At 42.8% G+C, this 21,867-nt stretch overlaps 2 protein-coding genes across 2 annotated transcripts in view; one reads left to right on the forward strand and one right to left on the reverse strand.

Annotated features, from left to right (window-relative positions):
- Positions 1–21,867, reverse strand: part of T265_05692 (hypothetical protein) — a gene marked incomplete at both ends in the record, with an annotated part of 70,208 nt that overhangs the window by 14,099 nt on the left and 34,242 nt on the right. The window contains one exon of the mRNA XM_009170761.1: positions 306–484. Within this exon, the coding sequence (XP_009169025.1) occupies positions 306–484 (179 nt within the window). The remainder of the gene's footprint in view (positions 1–305; positions 485–21,867) is intronic.
- Positions 6,169–6,867, forward strand: T265_13834 (hypothetical protein; the record flags this gene model as incomplete). Its single annotated transcript, XM_009170775.1, has 1 exon — positions 6,169–6,867. One exon carries the CDS (start codon positions 6,187–6,189, stop codon positions 6,865–6,867), a length of 681 nt encoding a protein of 226 aa, XP_009169039.1.

Raw genomic sequence — 21,867 nt, forward strand, 5'->3', positions numbered from 1 at the left:
GAGTGATTTTCTATGTTCTGGCAAACGACGTTCAGATTATTGTGCAAAACCAAGGGTGACCTGTATTTTTAGTGGCAGCTTTAGTTACCGCATGAAAAGTGTCAGGTTCAACAGATATGATTGCTGCTCACTACTAATCCGCCCCCTGGAACATTCCTTATCTGCTCTCCATGTATTTACATGGCACATAATAAATCCTCGAGGTGGTCGCCTAACTGATTTGTCAGTTTCCTTAGTTTATTCATGCAGCTTGTGCTACTCAAAGTGACTATTAAGAATACCGTACAAAAACATGGGTCACTTACATTTATCGTGGAGAACGTGGGAGAAAGACTGACTCCATAGTTCGACTTCTCTAGGTGTAGGCCAATGTGAGCGAAATATCTTGTTCAAAATCACACGATAATTTCCGTGCGGCCCCGATGCCAATGAATAGTACGACCCGGTTGCGGGAATCACAGGAGATCTGTGAAACACGGTAGTGCTGTAACGAGAAAGTTAAAAACGGGCTAAGAAACCGCATCACACGCAGTGCAATTCGTCATCGGTAGATCTCCAGGTATAGAGGTACGAAGTGACTTGAAACAACAGTTTTCATTAAGACTCATTGTGCGTGAAAATAACTGCATCAGTGGCCTTATTTGTGCAATTACATATTACCCACCCACACTGTCAGCTGAAACTTTAGACAGTCAACAGTGTAAATTGGTCAAAAGTGGGTTGCACCAATACTTAGATAACTCAGGTAGTCGTCGTATCTTTAGACGAACAGGTGTCTTTCATATGAGTCTAACTAGCTAGCTTACACAGTACACATGAATATAATTTGAATTGTTCCGGATAAAAAAATTATACAGAAGGCAAATGCATGACATGGGAAAAAACTTATCAGGTAGTTTTTGTAAGGTACAAGTAAAAAGGACAGTCAGTAGCTCAAGAATTTCCCAGTGTGGGCTTAAAGCCACTTCAGCCGTGTCGGCCTCCAGTGCTTAAAATGACCGATTGTCATTCTTATACTGAATGCGCATAAAATAGACCGAAAATATCAGTATGCTTTTGTTGAACATTACTTGAACTAGTTCCATTGTCTCTTGATACGGAATAAAGCAAAGCACCATGCATTGTAATCATTAAAGTATTAATTAAATATAACGGCTTGAAAATAGTACGGTGTACAATAAGGGTGCTGTTCATCAGGCTGATAGTTAGCAGTTTATCGTAACGGTTGTTCAACAGAATACCTGGTCTCATAAGAACGGCTCCAAAAGCATCTGTTAACAATGAAAACAGAGCATTTGAACAGTTATAAAGTAGCCCGGCAAATTGTTATCTCCTACCATGTGAGCAAGTTTCTCCCCCTCCCGCGTAATTTCTCAGAAGATCAATGCGAAAAAATGCCAATCACCGCCCTCCCACACAACAGAAAACGAGTCAAGGAACCTTGACACTTTCGGCCCTCCTCATCAAAGAGTGAGCACTAGTTCTCAGCATTAGTATATGTCCCGCCAACTAATTCCTTTTTAGCTGTGGACTGTCAAGATGCTCAAAAAACAAGCCTACTCCTGCTGGTCACTAAGATGTGCGCATTTCTGTTTCTGGTCAAGTATCTGTGCAACTGAGTGGTCCCGTGGCTTGCGTGTGACACCGCAAATTCAAAAGCGGTCTGTTTTTTTAAAGAACACCTAGGGGTACTGTGAATTCCCTGGTTTTGGATGAATTATAATCTGGCAAAAAACTGGTAGGCTTCGGATACCCATGTCACGAACCTTAGGGCGTTCCTGTCCCGTAAAGGTGAAAAGATTTTCTAGCTCATTGGAAGAGATGTCATCTAACGTAGATCCGTTGACGTTTATCAACCTTAGGGTAACAATATCAATCGCCGTTTCCTGAAAGTACTGTCGTGGACCAAATAAGCCCCAGATCGTGCACCGGTGCAGCTCACTGATAAACATGAAATGGATTTTTGTGGTGTTTTTTTACAAACCTCATGGTATGATGCCTGATTAATCCTTCAATACAAGTTTTCTTCGGGTGGAGTTCCTCTGTAAGTGAGGCCACTGTTCGCTGAAAAGCCGAGAAGCCCTATAAAGCTTTTCCAGCCTCACTAAGGATCAGTGGGAGTCCGCCTTTCACGAAACTCCAGGGGTTCTCGAACCCGCGACCTCCAATCCAGTATAGTTTGAACATTCATTCTTCAATCGCGAGATCCACAACACGTGGTCACTTGTGTTGACTGGTTCCTCCAGTTGCGACTTCCCAAATGGAAGTTTCACTCATTGGCTGTTATTTATTCTTTCTGTCCTGTCTTAGTACGAATTATTCACACTGAGGCTCAGCTGCGAACGACTGCAGGTTAGAAAGGGTTCGCTTTTCTTGAGATGCGCGATGCTCACGAATCCCAACGAATATGAAACATTTAAGGTCTCCGCGCCAAAATCGACTCGGATAGTACTGAAAAATTAAGAGCAAGGTAGCGTACTGGAAAAATGTGTTATGATCCGACGTTTCACTTTTCGTAGGCAAACGTTTTCAAGGGTTTCTACAATCAACTGTATATGAGTCATGTGCAGCGCCATTTGGATACACTAGCATGTCTTCCGGTTAGTGTGTTCCTGAGATCAGTTGTCAGTCAAACACGACCAGCGTGTGTTAGCTCTGCGTGCGTGTACGTGCGACTGTGTGTACTTTGCTTAGAATGTGCCTCCGTTTGTTGTGTTGACTTTGGTGCTTCATTGTTAAAATCCCTGTTTGACATCCGGCTACTAGCCGCTAACACTCAGCGAAGTAACCCGGGCCATAACAGGCCGCAATCTCGAACCTTTCAGCACAGAAATCAGAATAGCTCTTCAATATTCTCAAAAGCCAATTACCAATCCAAAGCAAGCTGATGCGGGAGAAGATAGGTGAACTGAATAAAGGCAAGTTGATCCACGTCACCATGGCGACAAGTGTGTGAGATCAGTTGGTGGTCAGACGCGACCGACATGTGCGGATGTGTTAGCTCTGTGTGCGTGTACGCGTGATTTTGTGTGGACTTTTCGTGCACTATGTCTAAACTAAGGTCTTACCTGACGTCGCCCATCCAACATGACAAGCTTGCCTAAAGTTCTTGAACTAACAATGAATTGAGAGCAAGAAGAGGACTGTTGGTTGTCTTGACTGCAAGCTATCTGCTAACATTAATCAGTAATGCCCAATGGGAATCCACAGAAAATCCACACATTCAGATAGGTACTTGTATTATGTGCATTATGTGTCTTCGCATCCACAACGTCGAACGCGCAGTTGTCGATCGCTGGTGAATCGTGTCAAGAAACTATGCTCGGATGAGTCCATACGAGCAGACCAACCGAAGCGACTCAGTCGGGTATTACAGCAAAATGAATACCCCATAAGGCTCATTGCCCAACAAATGGAGAGGATGCAACTCGGAACGGTGAGACGGAGAGACGAAAACCCAGGGTCACCGTGGGAATACCCAGACGCCATTCGAAAGAATCTTCGGGATTATGATATCAAATCATTGTCCCGAATCGATAACACCTCACAACGACACCTCGTAAGGACCGCGCAAACTGAGTCTACCGAATTCCCTGTGAAGAATATCCAGCCAAATACATAGGCCAGACTGCAAGGCAACTCAATGTGCGAATCACGAAGAACAAATGACATGCGCGCTTTCCTCCAATAAACACAATCGAGTTCAAAAGATCTGGACGCGACTCAGCCATTGCACTCCACGCACTCGAGTTAAGCTACCAAATCAACTCCGGTCAGGATTGCAGTCACACGTGAAGTGGGTATGTGCTGAAGCTCTAGAGATCAACACAACTGAACTGCATCATTGCTTAAATGATGGTTTGAACAAGAACACAGTGACAAACATTAACGTTTTTGGAACCTCGTCATCCGGTCAGTACATATCTAATGGTTAAAATAGGAACGAAGAATGAAATACACAGCCAAAATTGGTTAGTGAAATGCAAAACGTGGAGACACGAACGACTGGTTGTCTATGCCCCCTTACCGCATCCAGTTGGATGCTGTGAGACAGTCTAGAGGGCCATTGAGTGACTTGGCCGATCGATTCGTGTCACATGACCAAGGCAGACTCGGTGTTCGCACGGAACGTTTTTGAGAGCACACTACCGGGTTCCGCAGACGTATAGCGACTGTCTCGGCTGCAGTCAAGCCACCCCGTTGGATAGATACTGGCACTCTATTGAGTACATGATAAATGACATGAAATGGCTCATTCGGAATGAACACATGCCCGGTGTCAATTAGGTGGAACACAATTGGGCTTCTGGCTGAACTGTTGAGTCTAATGGTATTCCGTATTCCCTTCGAAAGTTGTCGTATCGCGCACCGCTGAGAAAGAATAGACAACCATAGTGTGGGTGAGGAACAGCATTTTTTCTTTGAGGAAAGGATTAGTTGTAAACCGAAACCGCAGAGTTTCAGCCGGTAACATGCGTTGTAGGGATTGAAACAAGCGACGATTGACTATATCCGCCAACACATCGCCTCTACATGGTAAACTCGAATACATTGGCTTCTTTCCAACGGTCGTAATAGACGGTTGGATAGGACTATCGAACACATTCTTAGCTATAAGTTTCCCGAGTAACCGTTGGCTCGGAGCATGTTAAGAACGTGCTTCAGTCAGATTCCAGTGTATCAGCGGCGCAAGTACGCCTTGCTCCGCTCGTTAAAGTGTGGATCAGCGTTCGTTTCCGTCTCAGTGGCACCAGACTCAGAGAGTTTGTGTACTGTCCCGTCCACGTGGGCTTTCTGTAGATAAACCTCTGATTGAACCCGTGGAAAGTTTAATCAACTTAACATTGTCATTTTCAAATTCAAAAGTGAACTGAATGGAGAGGTATGCTCGGTTGAAGTTGGTCAGGAGAGCCTTGCAGTTGGGCTTTTGAACCAAAGGCTTTGGTTGAGGACCCTAATCGTCCTCCCGTCAAGGTGTGGGCGCCTTGGCTATATCCCAGCCCTCGTACAACCATGGCATACACAAACCTGACTGAAAAATATCATTTACGTACCTTCGCTCAAAGTGCATAGGTCTGATCTCCCCATTCATTCGACCAAGCTCCAGTTGCCCATAAAAATATCACTGAACAAATGAGGAATCAAATTGGAATTGTACGTTGAACGTACAGCGAAGAATAAGTTCCTTGAAGGAGCTAGTGGGGATCGGGAGTGTCAAATCTGATGAGCCAATGTAATGGCCGATAAAATCCACAGTTTACAAGAGGGGGGGCGTTGGTAAACAGGGAAGTTACGTCAAAATAGCACATAAATCTGGAACCAATTTCAACATCTTTTATCAGCTCCACAAACCCAAAAGTGTCACGGAGACTATACATCATCATCAGCATCATTGTTAGCTGTAATAACCGCGTACTCGTCGTACAGTGGTTGTAGCTGCCGCAGTTTCGTTCACCGATGAGACTAATGATGGCTTAATTGTCGGCGTAATGGTTCTAAAATCTCGACCAACCGTTGGGCAGCTGCGTGATATGAGTAACGGCACATCCAAAATCGGCCTCAATGGAACACCTTTCTCATGAACCTTAGGTAGACCATAAAGTTGCGGGATTGTGGTACCGGCAGGTTTCAGGCGTTGGAATAAGACTTCAGAAATTAAACCTTCATTTTTCAGGCGCTTCAGACAGTTTGTTAGTTTTATCTAAATTGCTTGGGTCTGGCATTTTGCACTTTGCTCGTTGCTAGATTTTGAAGTGTCGTTCAAAATGTGCATCATTCTTTTGTTTATCAGATTGGCGTAGTTCCCGAAGAAAAACATCATAAACGTGAGATTCAGCTGGGTGAATATCCCATCAAAACGAAATTGGTATGCAGATGAGTGTATAAAAATTTATCTAGTTTGTCGAGTTAGCCACATTGTATGAACCCTTACTTTGCACATTAATGGCACTGGTCATACTATCCCGCTCCATCCAATGTGAGTGACCTTGGACAAAGCTTGAAAAACAATACTGGTTATCATCTTGACCTTGCGTACCAGCCTCTGTAGCGAACACCTGACTAACCTAAATCGATTGACGTTTTGAAATTTCCTCAAGTCTGGTCATGCTAACCAAGTTTACCTTGTGAAGGAGATGTGCAGCGTTTGACCATCTAAAACGGCAATAACTGTCTGTTGACTTACCAATGCTGGTCAGCCTGCAAAACATGTTTTCTCAGCTTATAAAAATGTTTAAGCCTCTTACCCCAGTGCAGCGAGCCTATTTAGCCACTGCCTCACTGCACACTTCTCTGGGGATGTTTGAATCGGTTGTCATTTGGAGAACAAAGTCTGTCGCAGCAAACACTGTGGTATTTTACCTGACCAGCGCTTTGGTTGCCTTGACACAAGTGATGGTTGAATTAGATGTGAAATCAACTGCACCTTACTTTCTCACTGTCTTCGGTTGCATTTTTCTGGCCAACTGTTTCTATCTAATGGTGTGTCTGTCCAGTGCTAAAGACAAGCACATTTCATGGGTATGCTTCACATTTTTGGCTCTGTACTATGGAATATGCCACGCACTGCACAACAATATGTTGGTTGTTGGTAGCAGAGAACAATTCTTGCGCGTCTTGCTATTTGCCTCCACGCTTGCGAACAACTTTGTCCCGTTTGAATCGCTGCTGGCTACCGTCAGTTCAAGAAATCGGAGTTGTCCCCCACAATGGATCCCTTTGACGACCGGATTGTTGCAATCACTGTTTGGGGGTCTACATCATCATCGGTTGCACGATGCTTTAATGGCTCCGGCGGATGCCCTTGGAGTCGCTGTTCATCTCTTTGGACTCATCGTCGAGATGCAGTCGTCATTTGTACGTAGTTAAATTGAAAGCCAATAACGTAGATTTCAAGCTACATTACAGTCATAATGTGAGTGAGACAGCACCACTAAACCAGGCTAACTTCGGACAGGGTGCACCACTGTTTTCATTTTACCATGAGAAAAATTATCTTCTCACTGTTGTTAACGTTATGTCTAGACTGTCAATAAATCTAAGTAATTCGCAGTACTTCTTGATTTGTTCCCGGAGTTTGTTAAATGATACTCAATTTATTGGATATGAGTCTACATAGACGTGAGGGGGTGAGAGTATTGTATTGTGCCTACGTGCAGAACTTCATTTTTGAAATGCGGTCTTAAGCTCTGCAGCCGAATGTTGTAAGTGGATATTTCAGACCGTAGGCGTTTCTATAGCTCAGTATGAGGTTCCTCCGGAGCCGGATTTCCCATATCTATAAAATGGACATAAGTTGTGGCTAAAGAATTGAACTAAATAATTCGATGATGGTGTTTCTTTCAAACATAGGAAAAATATTCCTCCTTAGACCTTCATATAGGTACATAGGTTCTACCGGACATTCAGGTTTAAGTGGGCTTTCCAAGTCATCACACATATTCACTTTAGAATTAGCCTCCATAAAGCGATGCGTAAGCATGTGGTGTGTATGGGCTGCGGATTTCTGACAGCAGTCTCTGTACATTTGTCACAGGCCAATTGAAGAGAGTGGACTGGAATAAAAAACTAGATGTTGCCATATTATTGCAGCTTGACTGAGAGAAACATACTAATACCAAACGCTCGCACCAGTGCGGGATGGGATAAAGGTTTATAGAATGCTTTGAGTAGACCGCAAGGCTGGTAGTGTATGAGATCAACACAGTAAGGACTTCGGATCGATCAAACAGAAGTAAAACTGGCAGAAGTGTCGGTGCGGTGGGCGCGAACTCTGCACATCACATTTTGAAAAAATTAGCAAACAAAGAAACAGAAGAATTGCTTGGAGGTCAGTGATAAAAATAGGCAACAGTATATGGCAAACATAAAGCACCGGTGAGCACAGAATGCTATTCATATATTATCGTATCGAAAACACTGTACAGTAAACTTAGTCGGGACGGCAACTGCTGCCTCCCTGGATGGGGACCCCGGGACTCAACTCACTAATGACCAGTGACACTAGCAATAATGGCGCAATCGCGCAGTCAGTGCTGTTCGTGCATCAAAGCCATCACCTACAGTGCGTAGCTATCCAATTTCCGAGCAAACTGAATATGTCACCGCCTCCAAGGCTTGGCTGCATGCCCCACACTCCCGTTTTCCGGTGGCTGAAACTGTAGCAGCTGAAACCAACGTATTTTGACACATGATTTATGGCTAATAAATTGATTGAATTGATTGATCGTAATCACATATTCATACTTATCCATCTTAGTAGGGAGTCACGAACACTATAGCCATAGTGCCTGAATTTGAATTTGGTACCACATTGTTAGACGCTTTGGAAAAAACGTCACGTCATTCAATTGACCACCACCTAGTGATATGGTCGGAAGCTCTTGTTGCGTTAATAGAACAATGGCCCGTAAGGCCATGTTTGGCATGACTTTAAAAGTATGACATACTGGATTTCAAACAAGATCATACACCGCAATTTCTATTGATTTCTATTGATTTCTATTGATTTCTATTGATTTTCGCAAGAGGTGGCAAGGCATTCTCTATAGTCAGCATGGTCGCACAGGCTGTGCACGCTTGACAAATGCCGGTTAATTTCAAATCCGTGACTGAGTAGTCCCGAAATGCGTGAATATCAGCGAGTAATATTAACACCCTGGAACATACACTGTCATTTCCGGGAGTGAAATTTAAAACATATGGGTTTCTTAGGGAGGTTAACCCGAGAATCGGGGTCAAGCTGACTAATACTTGTAATAATAAGACACTAAATTTTAGCCTTCGTAACTGATTGACTTGTTTACAAATGGAGTTTATATTGTCCACGAGTCGATTCGGCAGGATAAGTTGAGCGTAAATTTTGTCCTCCCTTATCAAAGTCTATTAAAGCCATCTGGTGTAAAGCCAACAGTTCTCCATCAAGTAATATTTTTTTCTAAAACCCCGATTCCCCGTTCCATCTCCGAAAAATATCCTGGGTCCCAGCATGAATTCAACTTGCCCTATTGTGGAATTGACACTTATCAGCCTCTACTAATAAAGAATTCAGTGTACGTTCAGTTTGCCTGTTAGCCGATGGGAAAATCCAAACTGCCGACAAACATAGATGAGTTTGTGGTGGAACGCGAAGAATTTTGCTTGGTGTGTATGGTTGATAGTACGTGACTGACGAATGGGTGTTGATGACAACAATTCTTCACTTTTGTCGTGAATGAAAGTTCCGCATGTATCTGATGGGGTCAAAATAGTGTGGAAGAAGTAACATAAGGTGCCTTATAAGTTGAGAGTTCCGGGTCAAGTTCATATTGAATGAAGAAGATCCAGCAAGATGTGGTAAAAATTTGGTCAAGGGCGGCGCAGTGAAATAAGATGTTATAATCCGGCTCTTCGGTTGCCGTGGACAACCTTGAAAAGGTCGAGGAAATTTCAAAACGAAAGGCACGTCGCTGAATTAAACACATTTAGCAGGATAGATTCATCTACGATAAGTGAGTACAAAGCCTCGGAGACAAAGTACGCGGTTGCTAAATCAAAAGGAATATGCCATTAAAAATAACGCATCTGGTATGTACTAGTATTTTACGGGGGATTTCTGTCTCTAATATCTGATGGGCGCTCTTTTCTGGAAATATGCCGATTATTTTTCATCAAGCATGCTGCCCTTAAGGTAGGCTTCTGTAGTGACAGATAGGCTTCCCATGCACATAATGTCTTAATAGTTTTTTCTGAGTCCTTGTGCATTTGCATTGCATTTGCATCGAGAAAGGTAGACCATATCAGTAACTTTCGGTTGTGTAATTTAGAAGGCAGTAGTAAAACCTTGAACATTGAAGAAGGCAAGCTTATAGACAGTTGTGGAAAGACTCAAATGTAGAAATCAGCCGGTCCCACCCGGTATAAAACAGAAAGTTATACACGTGTGTAAGCGGTCATTTAAGACTCATTAGGGATGAATTCGTCCAAAATCTTCGTCACTGTATATTTGAAGCGCCTGCGCAATGCTTTATGAGAAGGTTCTCAGACGCAAGTATAACTATGATTGACACGATACTCGTGCGTGTTTGTTGAAATCACTGAAAAAATTCATGGGACCCACCATGTGAGCACATGGCTTTGTAAGCCTGTTGAGGTATTACGTGGTTCATTAACCTTTTCACAGAAAATTAAATGATCTATGGTTTTCGGAAATTTCTTCAACAAAGGGTCACACGTTAAGGATTTCCACTGCGAAACACGGTTAAAAATGAGCAGTCACCCTTCCAAGTCGCAGACGGGCTTATAAGAGGACAATGGATAAGTCTCCAGTTGCCGTTGCTTTAAAGATCATAGTTAGAATTGTTTGGAATTATGAAGGAATTTCATCAGCTGAGGCAATACGGTCCGGTCTGATTTTGTTTTATACGTCAATACAATTCAGTTCAAAAGAATAATAATGTACTCGGTTTCCCTGGGGATGGATTCCTCATAGGGTTCGTGTACCAGATACCGTCGATAAGATGGTGAAGAAATCCCAAACGGACATTGCAAATAGGTCAGAAGATAAAAAGGTTTCACTTTGGGACAATTTTGGGAAACCGTCGGCCCAGTTGCTGAACGGTGACATTTCTCACCGACAAAAACACTTTCAGGTTACCTGAGTAAGTCATATGCTCGATTAACGTTTAAAGAAAGCAGAGTGTGTACTCGTGTTTGCGATGTGTTTAAAGGCCATGAGAAATCAGCAGACGCTTCATTGTGGAAGACATTCTCTTCCACAATGTAAGAGGGGCTTCATGTGCACCTGGTCACCGTTCTAAAATAAGTAAATTTAGCAGCCCTGAATTCTCATTAGCACAACCGAAACCTCCAGAACTTTAACGTGTACATGTAGTATTACAAGTCTAATCAACGGCGGAGAGACACGATAGATGAAGTTTAAGAGTAGAATTATTTTCTTAACAGGAAAAACTAAGTTCATGCAGGTTAACTTGCATAGCGAAAGCAAACCAGAGCCATACTGGCTGCTGAAAAAGTACAACGTAAATGTTTTGACAAGAACGATATGTTATTCGCACTATGAGCTGCCCGGATTCTTAGCAGATATGTTGAAAATTTCTCGCCTATGGATAGATGCCGCATAATAAAAACTCGATCGATTTGATCACCAAAGTCGTGGGTTTTCCATAAGAATCAGAGGGCATCCGTGTCATTTTTTGATGCTAACGTATTTTATGCAAATCAACTTAAACTTCACTCTAAAAATATACTTGTCTAAATCATGCAACCTACAAACACAGACACTCACAGTGCACAAGCCCTGACAACGGTTCGGTCAGTTTGTTTCCGCTTCAGCATTTTTCGCTCAGAAACGGAGCCTATCCAGCCAACTTACGCACTATTCGCGTTAGATAGATGACTTCAGTCTAAATACACTGGCTCTATCTGGACGTCAACAGAAAATTTGTCGACGTCAGCTAGACATTAACTTCTTCGTAACTGACCAGGATAGGATCATTAGTTTCTAATGGTACTAGATCTTCTCACCCTCCACAAACGTCGATTAAAGATTAGGCTCACGTCGGGTACATCAGCTTTCCTAGACCAATTACTAGAATCCAACAAATACTGTGGAAGGGAGAAGGCCTTCGCTGCGGAGTTATTTACTAGAAAATGCCAACTGACCGGTTACAGACTATTGGACAGGGAAGCAAAGCTCTCATTTGCATCTTATTCAAACAACTGGACATCCATCTTCTCCTGAACGCGTCTTCTTAAACTTTCCTCGATATTCATGGACTCCAATCATTCACTGCTCAAAGCCAAGCAAATGCTACAAAGCGAATTCACAAATTCCGCAACAGATCTCCCCTTTTCAAGAGACGCAAATCGAATTTTCAAGACCTACTCGCATGCCTCCCCATCAGTAGCATCACCGTTACACTGGTATGATTCTGCATGGTACAAAATTGTGAGGAATAGCATTTTGCGTGTCAAAGCACCGTCCTTGCAGGTAACCAACAATTGAGTTTAAAATTTTCAGTCTGTTTAAATATGTTATTTCATTGACATCGAACAATAAAACTTTGCCCAGAAAAGCATGGAGATGCGTCTAAGGATACTGGGTTTCTCAGGCTTACGTAAATGAGTAATTTGCTTTTGTGTCCGCCATCCTGTCACCATTTTGTTCATGTTACACCCCATTTTCCATCCTTTGTGCTCATTATCTCATTCACCACTATCGTCCTGATTTCATTTCCTGATAGATCATTATTTGGTATTCCGTGAGATCACTTTGCCAAACCAAGCAGTGTCTCCGTATGTTCAAGATGCTGAACGGGTAGCCTAACTGAGGTCGAAGAAGGAACCAGATGTCCAGTTTGTTTGATTAGGTATTTGCTTAGTCGAGTACTTTCATACATAGCCTGGACAAGAAGGGGTAAGCCCGTACAGCTGTCAGTTCACGCCACTAGAAGAAGACTTAGTTGATCCCAAGGACGATGAATGTGGATCAGGTAACAGTAAAGGTCCATAAATTAGTTGCTTTATGCACTGGCGCAGTAGAAACATACAACGATAGAGTGTGTACACAAACACATTTGCGAAGACTGGAGCAAGATTCATATGGATTTATGTGTCCATAACACTGTCCTGTAATTAATGGACCTGAGAAAAGGCTGAAAATACCAAACACCCGGGTAAATATAGAAACACAGCAATCGCAGTACATGAATAAGTTAAGAGGGATAGTTCAAATATTGAGCTGAGGAAAGTTATTCACAGAGCAGCAACCTATGTTTCAGGCAGCGTAATTAGGTAAATGCTCAAAAGTGACACGGTGAAGAGGGCACGGCCGACAGGTGTGGGTCAAATAAGTCAAGAGACACCTGCTTCGTGACTGGTGAATACAGGAAGTAACCAACAGAATAGCATCTAGCCTCAAATTCCAGTGGCGTAGCTTAACTAACGTACCCATCTGTCCTGAAATTTATTCACCTATAATCGAAGCGACACTTATTACTGATCCAACCTGATCTCACTCGCTGGTTTTGTTTTCTGCCTAACTTGCACTCGATTGACCCGACGGATGTTTTCAGTCAAAAGGAGAAAACAATCAACCAATATATTCATCGATCACTTCACCCTCTGTGAAGTTGTGACTTTCCGCTTGTACCTAAGGGGCACCTTGCACTTAATAGTTCATGAATTATAAGCGATATTTAATTTATGAAGTTGACATCCACTGCGACTATGCCCATGAATATCGTCGAGGTTTCGTGCCAACATAATGGTTATCCTCTGCCATTAATCACGTGTCAACCTGAATAGCTGAATGACATGTCAATTGTCTATGAGCGTCAGATAAGTAATAGTGTGCTTAGGTGAACACCACTTCAACTGACTTATGCGCTACAAATGATGTGTCACCTATTCCCCCTCAAATCACCATAAATTTGTTTTGTCCTGAACAGCTATCTCCTCTTTCATAAGGTGGTATACAAATAGTGGAATTCTCACTTCCTCCAAAGAATGTGCCTTTACGAAAGTACACAAAATTCACCATGTTTAAAATAGCTTTCTTGAGTCTCTCTCAACGCCTCATATCGCCTGCTGTTCTGCAACAATAGTGATGAATAAATTTGACTCGATCATCCTCACTCGTCAACCAGCAGTCCGCCAGTGCAGGTGCACCTGATATTTTCGATGGCTTTGCAATGACGAAGATGATGCAGTAAACCTGTTTGTCGCGAAAATATTTCAAACGAACAATCAATAACCGTTTCGTAGGCTGGTCGATCCAGAAAATTCCGGAAAATATCATTAGAGGTGTCCACTTTAACAGTAGACCAACCTGCAAGCACATAACTGGAAGAATGAAGTATACAGTTAACATAATTGCAATTCCAAGCGAAAATTATCACCCCAGTAGAGCAGTATAGTCCTTTTGCGCCTCGGATTTAGTAATTTATGCATATACTACTTTCGTGGCATTCACAAGCCACTTAATTTCGTACTTCAAAGAATAGATTATTTTCGTCACCCAAAAGTGAGAAATTAGCGTTGCGTTTACGAATAACAAAACAGTCCATTAACTTCGCACTACCTTCCGGACCCTATATATACACTTGTTTGTTGCTGGGGATGTTGTTGAGCAAACAAGGGAAGTTGTACTGACAGTATCCATCAATCGGTGTACTAAGATGGTTGTTAAGCATGCAACGGTTGTTTTCAGTAAAAAATAATAATGGTTCAGTGTTTTTTAGTTTTGCTTTCCGGCTTTCATTTGTCGCCGTGTTCGTTTTAGGGAGAGAAATTGGACAGTTTGGAATACATGAATATACTTACTATGTGCGTACCTCAAAAATACTCATTTCGTACGTGACATGCAAATGATATCGAGTAATAGATACTAAGAAAAAACACAAGATTTGTAAAGCGAACCATACTTTGCAAGCAGTCCCTCGGTGCCCTATCCTTTTTAGAAGTAGGGGATATATTGTCGAATTACTTTAAGCCACAATTACACGAGACACTCGTTCTGATTACTTTTCACGACTATTTAACCCATGTACTCTGCGGTAGAATGCGACAGACATCCCGTATAACTTCTACTCACGAACGGCCGTCAGGATGCATTTCCGCACCGATGGAAATTCCAATTCGAATAATTGATGCATATCATTTGCGTAGCTTAGTTCGAAGTCTGTAGTGTCTGACTTTAAGGCGCCAACGCCTTTCCAACAGCATTTCTAGGGGGTATTGCCAACTTCATGGTGGAGAAGAAGCAGACTTCGCCGTCAATGTTTCAAACCATGTCACCGAACTACCGATTAGTCTGCACCCGAATGTAGGTGTAGGTTTTTCTGACGTCAGAATTAGATGTCCTGGGCGTGCCAGTTTTTCACACGTCATCATAGTGTCAAAAGCTGAAAATTTAGTATGGAGAGGAAATGAAGCTCGAGTACATTGTCCTTCTTAGTCTGCATAACAGGTAAGGTCGGGGGGAAACTAACTCAGAATCTAGCTGACACTAGGGCAATCTGGAATTTTTTGTCTGCCTATCCGAAGTCAGCGTTCACTAGTTTGCCTCATCAATGTTTAACTGAGTAAATACTCGGCGCACAGCGGCCTAGCTCGTAGTAAAGAGCAAACTTTGGGTTGGTGGATACCCAGTTAGTTTGATTAGGCATCATTTACGAAAGGCGTTGGTACCGGTGGCGAAACCCAACAGGGAATGGATTGGGACTGTTGTTATTCCATATAAACCAGAGACAGCCGAAATTATCAGAAGGATTCTAAGCATATTAGAGTAGCTTTCCAGAAGGGGAACACTCTGCGTTCTGCGCTGGTGCAACTGAAGGACCTCCAGAACAGAACCAGGGTCTGTGTCTCCAAATTAAATGCAACGACTGTACTAAGGTTTATATGGGACAAATGGTCAGGGAACTTCATACCAAAATTAAAGAGTACGGAAGAAAATAAACAGACTTTCGAGAAACCCAGATGAATATCCAGCATTACTAGAAGACTCAGCAATGGCGGAACATGCATTGGACACGGGACAGGAGGACTATGGTCTACACCGCGGAGACTGATGTCTGAGGTAGAGGAAATTGCCAGTGTAAATAGAAAAGAAGGACTGGCAACTGGAGAATGGTTTCAGACCAGTCGAGCTAATACGCGAAAGGGTATGGTTATCAGAAATAGGTGTCATCAACAGAAGTAGCTTAGATGTGAAGTGCACTTACTCTCACCCACCCTTCCCTTCCCTCCCTCCCCCCAACCAAATTGTCGTAGCACTTACAGACCCACACAGAACAACGAAATCTGGCAGTGGCACCCGCGGTGAATAATCAATTGAAACACCTTGAACCGGAAGATAAAAGAACCAAGCCCGATCAAAACAACTGGAAGATCTCCCAACCCATCAATCGTGAGATTTAGGCAACCACACTAGACCTTTTAACTGGTATTCAACAATGATATAGTGTACCAGGCTGGCTGTTTCTCAATCTGTCTTAAACCTGACCAACGTAGTGACTTGTTCATTTGATCTGATTAAGTTTTTGTATCAACAGCTAAACGTTGGCCGGTTAAAAGCTACCAACTGTTGGCAAAGCCTTTCTGAAACAAAAAAAACTGAAAAGCCCACTTTCCGCACATCTACGCTAATCTTCAACTTTTCTCAGCCCTTAATGAGAGCTGGGAGTGACTGCATTGTGCCATCTCATTTAGCCCCCATGACAGCTTCAGAAAATTATGAGTCATTTGGCTTGACTCTCTGCAGAGTGAGTGACCTACCCTTAAAAGATCTATTTGCGTATAAAATACCCGGTCCCACTTAACCGCTAATTTGACAACCCCCACACGATTATTAACCGGACCGAAATAGCTCGGCAAATGTTTCTTTGAGCTTAAGTAAACTTGGAAATGGCTTTAGGCAGCCGCAGCAAAGGTTAAGGCGATTTTCCCGCCTCCGTTGAATGGGCGACTTCCTAAAGGGTGTGGGGTCACATAGGCATGCACAACAACTAAACGCAAGTCCATCCATGATTGCTACCGTTAGTGCAAACATGGAAAGCCTGATAGACAAATGGAATGTTGAAAAAGTTCCTACTGTCCAGCGCACGTGCGCATCCCAAATGTCCAAAACAAAGCTAGTGATTATCAGACAGAATTTGGTATCATGAATAAACGCAGTGAATTTACTCTTCCATAAATTTATAGCTCCACTAGATCGTGGCCAGGCAGCCAACGTGATTTCGGTCGCTTTATTAGCCAGCTTTATTAGCACAGCTGTTTGTAAACTTGTTCGAGATTTTGGTCAGCCACTGCAGGGACGGGGTATCGCTATGTTGACAAAATAGTAACAGTAATCATCACGAATTCAACCTCACTGGCCCGTGGTTGCAGTTTGTTTCCAAAATTTCTACGATCATCTCCAAGTTTCAGCTCAGAATGCGAAAAACAAACCTCGGATCATTTGGATGGAATGCGGTGAAGTAAGCAGTCGCATTGCAACCGGTCCCGTGTATCCAAACCGGGCCTGGACATGCGTGTCAGGGATTTCCACGACAAACCACCCTCTGCTCTGGATCTCAAAACAGGAGAAACTGTATCATTCAGTCATATTTGTACTACTTTAGGTCCGCCGATATGAGGTTTATCTTGGTACGCTAGTGAGGGATTATCCGAGGGTCTTTAGCAAGTTTGAGGATACAGGGAAAGCGCCGATATGAGGTTTATCTTGGTACGCTAGTGAGGGATTATCCGAGGGTCTTTAGCAAGTTTGAGGATTACAGGGAAAGAAACGTATCAGCAGGATTCGGGGACAAAAGCGTCTCTTAGCAAAACACTTCAGTGGATTGTTTAGAGTTTGACAGCAGGCGTAGCTACTGTGCAAGAAAAGCTGGAATGCCTTAAACTGATTGTCCGGTGTTTCGAACTGTTTCCTGTAAGACCTGGGTAAGCCGGAAGATTTTCAGCCTTCCAGTTGCGTCACAGCTCTCTACGGAATGATGATAGAGCTGTATAGTCCCATTCAATCTTGACACATAGCCGAGCACCGCGGTCAGGTTTCCACGGTTGAAAAGATGAATTTGATTTCATTCGCAGTCTACCAAGCTGTTGACATGCCAAGACAATTTGACTAGAGCGAGATACTTCCATCTGCGACAATGGCAATTCAGTGATCCCAGAATTTCACCAGATGTTTATGTAGGAGATAGCTTTGGATTCTGAAATACCTGGTCATACCAAGCACTTCAACGAGTTATCCTTCTTGATGGGTTCAATAAGGACGAAAAGTACTGTATGACCGGGTGCTATGAGATTCCGAAATCTGGTAAAAATTTCTGGCCCAGTTGTTGGTAATCACCAGGCCTTAGCTGAGAGCTGATGTTCATTCTGTTGAAACCGTTTGATCATTGATCGTGGCCAGTTTGTCTGAATCAGCCAACAGCTCCATATACCAGTATTCATATCAAGTCCGCAGACGTTGATAATAATAATAATAGATTATAAGTCGTCCTCTAGCGTAAATCATAACAAGTGGAAGTACACTCAACAAGGCTAGGCCAGGCCTTAGTTGATGCCTCATATAGTTGGGCGGAAAACGAACAAACATCACTTGAGTGTTGATTACTCACTATTTACTAACATTACAGGTAAAATCAGAAAGCAAACTTGAACTCATCGTCATGTTTCATCACAGTGTGCAGCCGAAAGGACGTGAATAATATTCGAGTGACTAACAGCTGAGACAAGGATTACCCACATAATCATAGTTGCCATGTGAACAGGTAGCGGATGTTTACAACGGTAATGTTGTCTGGGGTGGACCACTGTGTCACTATTTTCGGAGCCTTATATCAAGGTCTAAATGTTTACCTCGGTGTTCCTCGGACTAACTCAGAACGACCGAAGTCTTATTGTGCGGCCCTGAATCATGTTTCCACACGCCGTAGAATGCGGCCACTGGTTACAGTGAAGCATCATACCTTTTCCATGATATCCAGCAACTGCTGATCCTTTGTCTTCTAAGGCATCAAGTTAGAACGTGCAGTCATAACCATCTGCAATCGTACTGCAAATTTTGTTTGCGCCAATCTGTCCACCCCATTTGAATACCTGTTAATATTGAGCATTTTTAGGCTAAGGTCAACGTATACGATGTATTCATTCGGCGCCTTCCTGCCTTCTTTCGGGTTCCTGTATAATTTTCAGCTCCGCTGCATTTTCGTACGCCATAAATACGCCTTTGACTTCACTTGGCTTGTCTGCAAAATTTACATGGCTGTTTGACTTGGGGTCAGGCGACTCATTTTGGTTTCCGAGGGTCACGTAGGAGCGGAGACTCACAGTGAAACCCTTCGGAAGATTGGTGTATAGATAATTTTCACATGGCGAATTCTAACCCTTTTGCAAACAGAAGACAAAATCCGGCTACTCCAGTCAGAATAGACAAATTTCACTTCCTAACTGTAAACTGGCGCGTGAGTAGGGACCAAAGGATTATGGAGCGTGGATAGCATCCTCCTCTTGACCTTATCCATTTCCGAGACACTTAAAAACCGAAATACTCGCGCTTGGCCAATCTAAGGTATCTGAAGACTCCAATGTTGACGTTCTTAGGTTTATTGCTTAAAACTCAAGATAGTATTCAAGCAAGACATCATACAATCGTCTTCTGTTTTTATGGTCGCCAGCTATCTGCTCCCTACTGCCTAGTTTTATTTCACATGAGCGTTTTTTTTACGTCCAGTTCCATTCACTGGAAAATAAAGGCAAAGTCATATCAGAACAGTGTACAATACGTTTTTCCTCTTTAAAGACGCAGGGTTTTCATATCAGAGAATTCAAAGGTTGGATGCCTTGTTGACACTCGTAATTTACGTTGTTTAGGAGAGGCATGCTTTGGCCGTGATTTGCAGTGGGTCATAAAAGTTCCCCTGGCCGATGTAACCTGATGAAGGGGTGAGTGGTGGACAGTCATTGTTGTCTAATTCAGTGGTCTAACGGTGTATCGGTAATACTTCTGATGGAGGAGACATGCGAGTAGTGATTTCTCGTAACTCCGCTTTGCGTCTCTCGAGAAGTGAGATCTATTAGGGAATTTGTGGAGTCGATTTGTAGCATTTGCTTGGATTTGAGCAACAGCCAATGAATATCCCGGAAAGTCCAGGAAGACGCGTTCAAGGAGAAGATGGATGTTCAGTTTTGTAAACAAGATGTAAATGAGAGTTTTACTTCCCTATCCAGTAGTCTGTAAATGTTCAGTTGGCATTTTCTAATAAACAACTCCGCAGCGAAGGCCTTTTTCCTTTCAGAAGCGAGAAACAACTATTCTGTACGGAATGAACCATCATCAAATGGCTCTAGGTGATAGACAAGGAAAATGCATTTTCTCCAAACAGAGGTATTATTGTATCCAGTCTCCAAAAACTGACGATATGCCGTGTCTGTCTGATTGTCATTCAGGCATGCGAATGGCTATTAAGACTACCCTTATTTTCTCGGTTCTCGGCCATAAACTAAATCAGCACAGATACCTTTAAGGCAACGATTCAAAGAATTTGTGACAAGGTCCAATCTGCTATACTGAGAGCTCCAGAAAGATCATAATGCATACTGCGTGATTATGAAACACTAATAGGAGCACTCTAATGATCTGATCTTATAACCGCTGCTTAGTGCGTACAACGTGCACGGTGCTCAGGAACCGAACCAGTGATGATCCAGGAACACGTTTTCAGCTCGCCTTTTGCCAGTGGCTCACAATGACAAATTGTTTTCTCGATATAACGAAAGTATGGTTCTTTCGAGCCAGCTGATCAATAGCACATCAGTCTAGAGAATGGTTAAGTTTTTCTGCATATAAGAATTCATTTATGCACTGTACGTATTGCTATGAGATTCGCTTGAACCAAAAGTGTAGTAAACAATTCCATGGTCAGTCCTTTTGAACAGCGAGCCACGAAAATCGCGGAGGTTTCTAGGACCATAAATGACGAAATATCCGGATTAAAAAGGTGATGCTATTTATGGTCAGATATACCGCGTCCTTTTGCAGCGAGTGAAGTTGAGGAATGATTGCTGACTGATCACGGCACATACGAAACAGAGCGCTAGGATTCTCCTCAGGAATGTAGTTGTCCGAATTGCACATTTGCGAGACCACTATTTCGCTCAAAGTCCGTTTGCTTGGCGGGCTCTCCCGTACACAGATACGGACCATTCAGATGCTTATGCATATGACCTCAAGAGTTCTAAAAGCACGCAACCATTCAACATTTTTGTACAGAAATGGAGCCACGGTCCACAGAGGACGTGCAATTACTTTGATGAGGAATCGTTCTACCAAGCTATCCAGAAATATAAAAAACCTTACGAGCTCTTGTATTAGGGATGATACTGATATCAATAAAAATACCACAAATTCGTACTCTCAACTCGACCTCACATTTGGCCTGGTTAAATCGCTTTCACTAAACTTTGTAGCATTTTCGGAATGATTTTATTTCGATTCAGTTATGCGCATATTCTCACAAAACCCGCTTTCGAAGGAAACACTGAGTGTTCAACCTGGTAATTTGAACCCATTATAGCGTGATTATCTGAGGGGACTGCACTGACTGGTACAAGGTCCCAGACCAAGCGAATAATACTGCATCTTCCCTTGCATCACTCTTGGAAAACCGAAAAAAATTCACCCTAACGGGTGTTCGCTACTGAATTTCAGGGGGAAATAACCAACCTAACAAACGGTGAGGTGCATTTATTATGTCGATTAAGGTAAGGATGTTTCAACTTTTCGTTTTGCAATTATATCTTTGCTAGTCTGTTTGTCTATGATCCCGCACACCTCCACCCAGTTCTTCGCTATCCTAATTTATCATTGCGTAATCACCGTTTCATGGTACCCAACATTGCCTTAGGTTCTCATCTACCTAGTGGCGAACGTAGACACGAGAATTCGTTTAGTTCTTCCGCTAGTTTGCGATCCCCTGTTACATATCCTGGATTATGTTCTTAACACGTGAGCGTAAATCCGTCTTATGGACTGTTCAGGTTTGTATTAAGGCATATGCCCTTGCTACCCACTTTCTATAAGATGCTGCCATGCGTTAAGCTTGCTTCATGACCTGAACAAATGGAGAAATAATTTATTGTCGTTCACCCGGAATGACCGCATCCTGAAATACTTATGATGTTTGACCACAGTCATCTTAGGCTGAACAGCCAAAACAATCAAACAGGTCCATTAACAAATATATCCCCGTGTATTCACCCTGCTACTTAGTTTAGTTTGACCTCGGAGTAACGTCGACCAACGGCAGATTGTCCAGTGTTCCGTGTTATTGCCGAATATGGACTGAAAAGTAAAGCTAA

The sequence above is a fragment of the Opisthorchis viverrini genome, assembly GCF_000715545.1.
Source record: "Opisthorchis viverrini unplaced genomic scaffold opera_v5_108, whole genome shotgun sequence".
NCBI lineage: Eukaryota > Metazoa > Platyhelminthes > Trematoda > Opisthorchiida > Opisthorchiidae > Opisthorchis > Opisthorchis viverrini.